Source organism: Sinocyclocheilus rhinocerous, unplaced genomic scaffold (genome assembly GCF_001515625.1).
Source record: "Sinocyclocheilus rhinocerous isolate Xijiao unplaced genomic scaffold, SAMN03320098_v1.1 scaffold820, whole genome shotgun sequence".
In the NCBI taxonomy this organism is placed as follows: Eukaryota; Metazoa; Chordata; class Actinopteri; order Cypriniformes; family Cyprinidae; genus Sinocyclocheilus; species Sinocyclocheilus rhinocerous.
Genome location: NW_015670386.1, coordinates 1364024 through 1375930, shown reverse-complemented (window position 1 = coordinate 1375930; position 11907 = coordinate 1364024). Strand labels below are relative to the sequence as shown.

Here is an 11907-nt window from a genome sequence, read left to right as displayed (position 1 = left end):
TATTTTAAGAGCAAGTGAGCGCACCGGCGCCTCCATCTGTCCTGCAGTGAGTTCTACTGTTCAGCTTTCACACTCCACACAGACACTTGAATAGCGCACATTTCTCTAGGTTAACATTAGATTGAGCGGCCATGTAAAGTTGCTAATACTTATAAACATATTTCAGATGATAAGCCATATTTGTGGTGGATGAATGATAGGCGAGCGTTTGGATGTCCTGCCGGATGTACTGTATAGACCAGCCGTTAACGATCTGGGGTGCGTTTCCCAAAAGCATCGTTAGCTAACTATGGTAGTTAGTTTAATTGAAATCTATTGGTAACGACGGAACTTGCGACCATAGTTGCTTTTGGGAAACGCACCCCTGCGTTACTTCGCCAATGTGGATTTTTTTTTTCTATGACTAAGTGATTAATAAAATTTTGGTCGACCAAGCCTCTTCTGGTCGACTAATGATTAGTCGACAATTAGGGGGCAGCCCTAGTAAAGTCAGATTGTGTTTGGATAAAGTGACATTTGGAAAGGATACAGAAGTTAATGATCAGTGTGACATAAGTGACTCTCCCTTAACAAGCTAACAAGTCGAGACAAGCCAGGTGTTAAATACTCAGGCGTTACTGCAGTGATTTTTCAAGTTTAAAGGAATGCGCATTGTTTCATGGCGATTACTAGATGTCATCAGTACAGATCAACAAAACAACTGTGTCCTAACCGGGCACAGTGTGACAAATTTACAGCAGCAGACAATTTCTCCACACTGAGGCCATGTCCACACGTACACGGGCAGAAATATGCAATTTGATGCAGTTGCAGATATTTGTATGGCCAAAACATAAGATGAAATTCTTGTAGTTTGAATCAGTAAAATTATTATAACCATATAGGAGACTAATGATATTTAAATGTTTAGTTTTATGATCAAAACTCTGTGTTTTTTATTGAAAACACAATGCAATGCAATCCAATGAGGACTGAGAGATTAACGAATATATGTTCCTCAGAAGCCTGATGCATCCTTTTTGACACTCGCATTTTAATATAATCTTTAAAAATTACTAATGATTTCAAATTTTATCGTACGTTAATTTGAATAAAAATCTGATTTCACAGCAAAAAGACGTGAACATGGCCTGAAGGGAGATGTTTTTAGAATACAAATATACCCCAGCGACTTAAGACTGATTTTGTGGTCCAGGGTCACATATAGAAAAGATTATATGACTGTTTACATTAGCTTATTTAATCTGAACGTAATATACAGTGGCCAGAAGACTTTTATTAAATACGTGAACTGAATTAGATAAGACATGCAGGAATTCTTAAAGGGATAGTTCACACAAAAATGACATTGTCATAATTCACTCACCTTAATGTCATTTTAGATTTAGATTTTTTTCTTTTTTTTTGGTCCAGTGTTGTTTTGGACTCAATTGGCTTTCAAAAATATTTTCTTTTGTTTTCAGAAGAAAGTCATACAGTGCAGAACAACATGTATGTGAGTAATTGATGACAGAATTTTCCTTTTTGGGCGAGCTTATCCCTTTATCCCTTTATTTTCAATAGCCATCCTTTAGTGTTTTGCTTTCTGGAATTCTATTTTTGTGTGTGTTTGTTTGAAAATGTGTGTGCGTCATGTTTGCAAGAACTGTAGCGCTGGGATAGCAGTGGGTAACCCTATCCAGTGCTTGCACAGGTGATACTGAGCTGAATATAGAGCCTTTTGGCCAGCTGGCCTTACTATTTAAAACTGAGAGAGGACCCGGGTGAGGGGATGAGGAGGTTCGCCAACAGTCCAATATGTGCGATGTATGTGAGCCTGTCAAGTTCTGACAGGCAAACTCCTGTACTTTATCTGCCAGTAAGAAAGGAAAGGTCAAAGGAGACCTACATTCTTCTTGTGACCTCCTTCCTTCCACTCTCTCTGCTCATGTCAACGGGACTCTCGAGAGCCCCGCGTGACACCATTTCTCAGAGTGACGTGAGAAATTTCTGTATTAAATACCTTGTGAAATGTTGAATTCCTAATAATTTTTTTTTGTACTTATTTTTTGCAATTGATGACTTGTTGTGCATGTGAGAAATGTGATTAGAAGCTTATAGTTTGTGAGCATATTATAAAAGAACTAAGAAGAAATGTCTGTGTATAAGTGAAAGTGTTGTTACTGTTAATGAAAACTACATTATGAAATAAAAAGTAACACTAACAATTGAAAAAAAAAAACATTTTTCATGACTCCAAAAGTAAATAAAATGTGTAAGTTGGAAAATACTGTGAATATGCTTTATTCATTTGTGATCACTACATTTGAATTAGTTTTGCTCTATATAATACATATTTTATTTGCAATAGCAGAAGCTATTTTAGTATTTTTAAAACATTTTTAAAATAAATTAATACTTAATTATACTAATATCATTATATTAAGTAATATATTTCTGTCATACTTTCTTCAATTTAAACCGAACTTTTATTTTGACTGGTTGCTTTGAAGACCTTTAAGTTTCTGTTTGTATATGATATGACAGTCATTTTTCTCAAAAGAAACATTAAAATGCACATGAAGTTAATCTAAGAGCAGTTGTAGACATTATATTCATATATCCATGTCCTCATATATTGAGCTGGCAGAGGCTGAAAACACTGTGAGCGTGCTTCAGTTTGTGTTTAGTAAACGAAACTGTGCGTCTATGCTATTCATTCACACAGAGACACGCAGAACATGCGAGATTCATATTTAAAGTCTTTTTGTGGCTTAATATTCACAAACACTAGGCCATATCGCATTTTGATTATGTTTGATATCGGGATGTGAAGAGACTTTCAACCAGCATAACAAAAAATGTTTCTGAAGACAATCACCTATTGCACCTTTAAGATTGAAGTAATGGCTGCTGAAAATTCAGCTTTGCCATCACAGGAATAAATGACATTTGAAAGTATATTGAAGCAGAAAACCGCAAAATTTAAGTTTGTAATAATAATTCACAATATTGCTGTTTTTACTGTATTTTTGATTAAATAAATGCAGCCTTGGTGACCATAACAGACTTTTTTAAATGCATCGAAACTTACCTACCCCAAACTTTTGAATGCTAGTGTGTTTATATATATATTCTATCCTAATAAACCAGTGAAAAGAGCTGAGAGGGTGAATGGGGTTCTGCCAGATTGTAGAGCGTAAATGAGAGGCACCAGCTGAGCTGAAGCGAGCAGTCATTGGCACAGACCCTCCTCTGTGTTTGAGGGTGAGAGACACGCTGTTCTGTGAATGTCTTCTGCTGAGTGCAGAGCAGGCTCTGTGCTCTGCTGTCCTCACCTATGTGCTTTAGCTTCATTTTCTGCCTCTGCATGACGCAGCTGCAGGTTCACGACAGTACCATGACGCGAGCGTGTGGCGGCGCCGGTGCTGACCCAGATGACGTCATCACGCCGGATCTGGGTCAGCGCCGCCACACGCTCGCGTCATGATACTGTCGTGAACGCGCGTCCACAAGTGACGCAGTAGAGATGAAAATGTGGAAGAAAGTCGTTATTTTTGTTTATCTTAAATTGTGTTCCGAAGATGAACGAAGGTTTTACGGGGTTGGAACATCACGAGGATGAGTAATTAATGACAGAATTTTCATTTTTGGGTGAACTAACCCTTTAATGTGTCAGACCCGATTATTCTAGTGTCTTAGTGGTGAGATCACCCCAGCTGCGTGTACAGAGCCAAGAGCGAGCACCGGTTGACCTGCAAACCGTGCCAGGCCCGGGGGCTTTGAGGACAGTCTGCAAGAGGCGTGTTTAATTAAGACCCCAGACACACAGGTTCTTGGATTAACCCAGTTGTCTGCATGATTCGTTTTCTTTTTTCCTTTTGTTTCAAGACCTGGATGTTGACGCCACACTTTCCAGGTCTCCCTCGGAATTTTCCAGGCTGGCGAAGAGAAGATGGAGAGAGTGTTGGCATTTAAAAGTGTCTGATTGATTTACACTATCAGGCCAGGTTCTCGGAGAGGTGCGAGAGGGCTTGTGTTTCTTCTTCAGTGGGTACAAGAATAGTGCCCAGCAGCTCTAAGGAGTGGGTGGTCAAAAACAGCTGTTAAAGTGAAGTGGGAATAAGAAGAATTTAGAACAAATAGCGAAACTTTTCGTATTCAATTTGCAAGTGAGAACCAGAGTGGGTGTTCTGGGATTTTACGGGAACCTGTGACAAAAAGGGGCTCTGATTTAAAAGTGCAGGATTCACATCCTCACAGCTGGTCACCAAAGTGGCAGCCATTGGTTTTGTCACCTTATGCACTTCCAAAAGTGGTTTTCGTAGTAATGCCATAGCAGAACAATGTTCTGTTCCCCAAAGAAACTTTCAGTGAACAGTTCTTAAAAGAACACTTTTTCTAGGTGTGAAGTAGAGCCTTTTCCACCATCAAGAACCTTTTGTGCAATGGAGAGTTTCCATGGATGTTAAAGGGTTAGTTCACCCAAAAATGAAAATTCTGTCATTAATTACTCACCCTCATGTCGTTCCAAACCCGTAAGACCTTCGTTCATCTTCAGAACACAGATTAAGATATTTTTGATGAAATCTGAGAGCTCTCTGACCCTCCCATAGACAGCAAGGATACTACCATGATCAAGGCACAGAAACATAGCAAGGACATCGGTAAAGTAGTCCATGTGACATCAGGGGTTCAACCGTAATTTTACAAAGCAGCTAGAATACATTTTGTGTGCAAAGAAAAAAATAATAATATAATTTATTCAACAATTCTTCTCCCCGAGTTACCGTCTTCCGGCATTTTGGAGAGTACACCAGAACGTAATCAGCGTTGTTTACGTTCAGCATGCGCGTGTTTTCTACTGAACGTAAACAACGTTGATTACGTTGATTTTCATTTTTGGGTGAATTTACCCTTTAAAGGTTCTTCATGGAACCACTGATGCCAATGAAGAACCTTTATTTGTTATTTTACTTATGGTTTATTTAACAAAAAGGAGTATTTGGTTGGTCTTGGCATGCGTAGCCGATGTTCTGTTTCTTTATCCCCAGACGTTGTGACTGTGAAGGGCAGAACAGCTGACTGACTAGTGCACACAAAGCAATGCCATGTGGGTGATGATGTCATTGTGTCAGGACTGACAGGTGCACGCTTGCCTCTAAAGCCTCCTGGGATGTCATCAATACTCACCGGCCACATCCCTCCTGACATGACATTTGACATAATAGTAACTGTAACAGCTTTTTTCACAGAACAAAGCAATAAAACTAATTCCTAATGCTGTCTACACACCACCCTCTTTATAATCATTGAGCAACTTACTCAAGTGTGTTATGCCAGCACGTAAGTTCCTGATTTGAAGAACGCCTATTGCCTCTCAGTTACACTTTTTGAATTCAGGAAAGTAGTTGAGTGTGGTGAAACGGGAAGTATGAAAAACCACCCAAACAACCTAAACATTCACAGTCCCTGCCCTCAGTATTCAATCTTTAGTTAGAAAGAAACTGAAAGAGGGCTCTTTCGAGCTCTTGTCCTGATTATGTTATAGTCATCTGGCTGCAGCTGTCCTGATGTTAATATCGAATCAGTCATTCTCTGAATCTGAGCCCCTTTCCTCTCTCCCCATGCAGTTCTTCAGCTCAAACTACAACAGAGAAGGACACGAGAGGAGCTGGTCAGTCAAGGAATCATGCCTCGTAAGTCAGATTTTACTCTTCTAGTTACCAACCATCACACGTTTGCATCACACTTTTTGCATATGTGCATTTACTTGCAACAAAAGCAGATCGCAAAGAATTAATAGGTTCATTTTGGCAAAGTTTGTGAGTATATGCATAGTTGCTTCAAAAAGTATTTGGACACTCAAGTCAATTTATAAATGTATTGGCAAAATATAATGCTAAAATATAAAACTAATGACATTTATAGTAATACAGCACAAACACAAAGTTTCAAATTATAAAACAATATTTTGTGTTATATTTATATAAGCAATATATTGTGCAAAATTATGAAATCAAAGCAAATAATCAACATGATAAAGTCTTTGCTGAAAACAATCTTCTGTATGCCTTCTGTCCTCTGATAGTTTATACTTCTATAGCAAGTTAAATAATTGTAAAAATGTCCACCTTTAGGTCATGGAACAATGTCTGCACCAAATTGCATATTTTTTCTCAGTTTGGGCTTTTGAATAAAATTAAGATGCATTTTTATCCTCAAGTATGAGCTCCACATTCTCACTATATTATACTATATGAGCCATAATAGCCTGATGTATCAAATGTGATACAAAACATAGAATCCGTATGTAACTTTTTTTTAAAAATATTTTGTCTTATTTTTTCTATTGATGTCAGGCTTTATGCAACAAATTGGTTCAACAAATTGTTAATGTGTTAAACTATATTTGTGGTTACTGACAGGACAATCCCTTTCGGACCAGTTGATTAAAAGCAGTTGCAAAAATGGTTCCCTGAGGAAAATCTATTGCATGTTCTCAGATGCCACTTGCATTGATATTTAATATGCAGTGACATTCATACATTAAGTGTGAGTAAAGTGTCCAAAAACTTTTTGAGGCCACTGTATATTCTAAAGCTAGGTATAAAGACAGATATTTGTTATGCAATTTAGCCACAATGACATGCAGACTCTTGATATGGTACTATTTGTTGGTATGTCAATAAGTTGCTGTTGTGGCTGCAAGTATTTCATGTTACTATTCGGATATTGCAACATTCACAGCCGATCATTCTGCATGAAATGGAATATTTCAACAATGCTTATGCAGCAATCAGCACCCATTCAAAAGCAATAATAGTGAGCTATCTACATTTATGCATTATGCTGCATATTGCAGCATAAACATTTGTTTTGCTTATAGGCTCCAGCAGGCTTTAATGGATGGGACTGTTCTCTAGATGTGGTCTGGTATAGAAGACTGACTCTTGACTCTTGATTGCCAACACACAGTCATTGTGAAAGGGCCTGTTGTTGTGTTATCAGGTGGATCAACTTCCCCTATTGTTTCCACTTCCTTATTCTATGTTCTGCTCATCAGGCGAGAGGATTTGCAGTCTTCACACTGTGCTGTCTGTGTGGCCTCTGTGGGATGGAGGAAGTGCTCAAGCAGCTCTAGCTTTGCTCTTTAAAAGCAACAGCCACAAATGAACTGTTTGGTTAACTTTAAACAGTACTAAACACTTGTGTTACAATACTATTTGACAATTGCACTTGCTGCGCACATAAGCCTGCAGGATTACATTAAGATTTCATAACTGTTTAATGTAACTGTAAGAGGCGACTTTTTCATCAAAGATTTTAGATTAAATTTATATTGAATGTCTAAGGGAAAGTTTATACTTTTAGGTTTCCCGCCATGTTTTAATTCACCTTTTTGCCTTACAATGCAGGTTATGTCAACTTTCCTAATGCTTTTAATGTCATTTATCCACAACTCTACTGTATAAGCTTCAGAAACTTGCGTAACTAAATATCAGTACGATGTATCTATCTATTTTTTTTTTAAATATTTTGCTCTCTAAGGTAGCAAGGCTACATTTATTTGATCAAGTGCAAACAGTAATACTGTGAAATATTAAATAACTGCTTTCTGTTTTAAATTTTTTTTTAAATGTATTCTTGTGATGGCAAAGCTAAACTTTGAATCAGCCATTACTCCAGCCTTCAGTGATACTTCAGAAATTATTCTAATATGCTGATGAAACCTTACTGATCCCAAACTTTGTACAGTACGTTTGGTTTATTTTTGTGAGCCTCTGCTGCACAGAGACTAGGCGGATCATTGCTGACCCTACCTTGTGGTTTCAGAAATTCCAAGTTAGTTACCCAATCTTGGCTGTTACATCACATTCTTACTCTGTTATCCCTTTCATATTACAGCTCAATCACATGTGCAGTTTACTGTCCTTGTTTTTTGGTTCAGCCCTCTTTTAGAGAAATAATGTCTGCTGTTGTGGTTGTAAATATATACTGTACACATCATACAAGTACAGTTTACTACCAAGTTATGGAATATACTTGTTTGGTATACTCTAAGATGACGAGTAGCAAACTATTTAGCAAAAAAAAAACATTTTTAAAAATGTAAAGAGTATATAATAAAATATCTATATTATTTTATATCTGTTAAAATACATTGATTTTGATTTCCCAGATGCAATTTCAGGCAGAAGGATATACACACCTGCTGTTATTGTTCTTTCAGCAGGTGATTTGAGCCAATCAGATATAAGAGGATCTTCTGTTTTTTCACATATGACCTTTTAATATGACCTTTAATTATGAGTTTTTCATTCTTCTTACATAATTCCTCAATATCAAATATGGTTCATTAAGGCAAACAGGTGGGCACAGATACATGACTTGGTAGTCATGGCAGTGATTGAGTGAAAATATGATATGTTTTGGGACATTGTTTGGAGTGGTTAGTTCACACAGGAAACATTTTGGTTTGCTCCTGCTCCTGAATGCTCGCTTAATTAATCTGTTGAGTACCTGGCAGTCACAATGACCAAAATGCACATCCCTATGACTGAACATAAAGCAAGACTGTCTCTGTCTCTATTCTGTACACAGCACTGAAGAGTTCGGCTGCCTTTCACGAACAGAGGAGAAGTCTGGAGAGAGCACGCGTGAGTGACCTGATCTCTTTCCTTTTGAAGGAAAAGAGGTTCTTCTTTAAAAAAAACAAAAATCACATTCTTGTCATCCTTGATTGACACTTGTTTTCTCTTTTACTGGTGCAGACTGAGGATTACCTGAAGAGGAAGATCAGGAGTCGGCCAGAGAGGTCAGAACTGGTCAGGATGCACATCCTCGAAGGTGAGTGTCACGTCATTCTTTTTTAAATATGAAAACATAGTAATATTAAATGATCACAGTATGTTTCTGTCTCTTGCAATGGACCTTTTTTACAGTGAAAGGGTCCATAGCCATAACCTTATCCTGACCTGTTCCTGTTCAAGAGTGAAGGAGCTGTTTATATTTTTCTATAACCTATGTATTTTTTTTCCATTTCCGTTACAACAGAAACAGGTAGTTGATCAACATGCAAAAGTACTAATTGAGTCAGTAGACTCTTAGAGGGGAATTTAGATGGTATTTACATCAAAGGAAGTGATTCAGTTGTTAATAATCATATTTCACCCACAGAGACCTCAGCCGAGCCCTCACTGCAGGCCAAGCAGCTGAAGCTGAAGAGAGCCCGATTGGCAGATGATCTCAATGATAAGATCTCCCACCGCCCTGGTCCCATCGAGCTCATCCACAAGAACATCCTCCCTGTGCACACGCTCATCGGTTAGTCTGTAACCACTGTCACTATTATCGCAATGTCAGCTTTGTCAGTGTTACTGTTTTAAACACCATAAGCATTTTATCCACAAATGACAACAGTGCAAATCTATTATTTGCAAAGTTGACAAAAAAGAGGAAGCTTTACCTACATTTCTTGTCAATAAAGTTCCTGTGTCATTTTAATTGCATAGCAGTTCAGTAAACTACAGTGAACTAAAAAAAGTCAATTTTTTCACTTAAAAGATTTGCTCACACTGACTGATTCACAACTCATATTCTGTTAAATGTAAGTGAAGTTTTACTGTCATCAATGTCTTAAAGGGTAAGTTCACCCAAAAATGAAAATTCTGTCATTAATTACTTACCTTCATGTCGTTCCAAACCTGTAAGACCTTCGCTTTCGAACTATTTTAATTATGTCCTTACTACCTTGCTGTGCCTGGGAACATTTCAGTTGCATTATTGTATATGCAGGGCCAGAAAGGATCAGATTTCATCAAAAAATATCTTAATTTGTGTTCCGAAGATGAATGAAGGTCTTACGGGTTTGGAACGACATGACTGAGTAATTAATGACAGAATTCTCATTTTTGGATGAACTATCCCTTTAAGAGGATAGTTACCCATAATGAAAATCCTGCTATCATTTAATCACCCAAATTTTCACAAGACTTGGATTAAACCACTCAATTCACATGGAATAATTTTACAATGCCTTAATGGCCTTTTTGGATCCTCTAAGTTTTGGTTACCTGGACTTTCAGTGGAGACACAGCAACCTCTCAGGTTTCATTAAAAATATTATTAGTCTTATGGATTTGGAACGACACGGCAGTGAGTAATCAATGATGAATTTTTGGGTGAACTATCCCCTTGCATGTGTCCATGCACAGATCAGACAGATCAGATCAGATAATTTCTTATGTGTATTTTCAGGTACAGAGTCTCCAAAGGGTGAGAGCTCCTCATTGGACGAGGACAGTAGTGATGCCCTGTCACCGGATCCCCAGTGCAGTCAGGACTCTCCATTGGGTCTTGCCCCTCAACACTCCCCCTCTGATATGATGAAACTGAATGGAGACCTCTCACCCACTCGGGTATATTACTGTTTCAGTTGTTCAATATGAGATGAATGAAATATTGCTTTTGTGCTTTCAGTAAGCTAGAGGGCAGCACTGCTCTACATTCATCCAGACACACCCAACATATTATCATGTTGTTTTAAACTATGATTTCTTTTTTCAATAGTACACGAAAAGATACATTTAGCAGAATGTCCAAGCTGCTTTTTTCCATTCGTATTTACATTTTTGAGTGAACTGTCCTTTTAAATTGTTTTGTATTTTAAATTACCTCGTTATTATAAGCCACATATGCAAGTTTAAGAACAGAGAGGACAATGTAAGAAATTCATTTAAGACCACATACTGTATTTAACCAGTGTATTTGTTGTAGTTCCTCACTCAGGCCCCACCTTCTCCTCTCGTTGCGTCTGACGCCTCTCCACCACAGAATCTAACCAGTGAAACTAACATGACAAACTCTTCCCGTCCACCGACGGGACATACCAAGGTAAAGTGAAAGCCATCAAACCTATCATGGGTTTCATTTTTCAGTCTAAATCAATAAAAATGTGATTTCATCACTCATTTTTCTTTTTATATTCCTTTGCTTTGTCTTCACCATAAGCAGCAGTCCAAGTCCAGCACAGATCGGACATCTCAACGATCCAAGAAACCCAAAGATAACAAGCCCAAAGTGAAGAAACTCAAATATCACCAGTATATCCCACCTGACCAGAAGAACGACCGGGAGCCGCCTCCTCAACTGGACTCCTCATACGCTAAAATCCTCCACCAGCAGCAGCTTTTTCTTCAGCTTCAGATCATCAACCAGCAACAGCAGCACTACAACTACCACACTATCTTACCCGCACCTCCAAAGTGAGTACAACCACACAGTTTATGGATACACTTTACTGTGTTGTGTGTAATTGACCTATCGGTAATCCCCGCCCCCCTTAGTTACTGTTGCTCCCTCGGACAAACAAACGGAGCTGCTCACTCTCTTACAATGACAGCTGTCCGTGTGAAAACCTTGTCCCACAATGTTTTTGAACAATTTTGGACACAGAAGGGCCACCATTCAAGTGTGAATTAAATATTCCATGGAGGGATATATAAAATATTTAAAAATAAATATGGTGGGTAACTCGAAGCGAGTTTATAGATCACAATACAAGCGGGAGAACTCTCATATTACGGTCATCACGATCGCGGATGACAACATGCAGGATCAACACTGTTCATGTATCGCAGGGTACGATTAAATTAATGTACATTTAACCAGTTTAATATGGAGAGGCATTGAAATGTAGACCTTCGTTTATGTGTTTTTGACCTACACTGCACATGACGTGAGAACAGTCCGCTATTTAGATAACATTAACGTTCTGCTTGAGCAGATGAAAATCGTAACTTAATGAGAGTATGACAACAAGAAAATGAATGCTTTTGTCTTCATTGGGATTGGGGTTGAATGCTTAGGGACATTTTGCTCTGTTTTGTTTGGGTTTAGGAAATGTAATAAAATAAATTCTATTGC

At 38.1% G+C, this 11907-nt stretch overlaps 1 protein-coding gene across 3 annotated transcripts in view; it reads left to right on the top strand.

Moving 5' to 3' along the window:
* Window positions 1–11907, top strand: part of LOC107734192 (MKL/myocardin-like protein 1) — a 41758-nt gene that overhangs the window by 15130 nt on the left and 14721 nt on the right. For all 3 annotated transcript variants that reach the window (XM_016546072.1, XM_016546071.1, XM_016546073.1), the window contains 7 exons: window positions 5613–5678; window positions 8584–8639; window positions 8754–8829; window positions 9160–9306; window positions 10240–10400; window positions 10759–10875; window positions 10996–11246. In XM_016546072.1, coding sequence (XP_016401558.1) covers window positions 5613–5678; window positions 8584–8639; window positions 8754–8829; window positions 9160–9306; window positions 10240–10400; window positions 10759–10875; window positions 10996–11246 — 874 coding nt within the window. The remainder of the gene's footprint in view (window positions 1–5612; window positions 5679–8583; window positions 8640–8753; window positions 8830–9159; window positions 9307–10239; window positions 10401–10758; window positions 10876–10995; window positions 11247–11907) is intronic.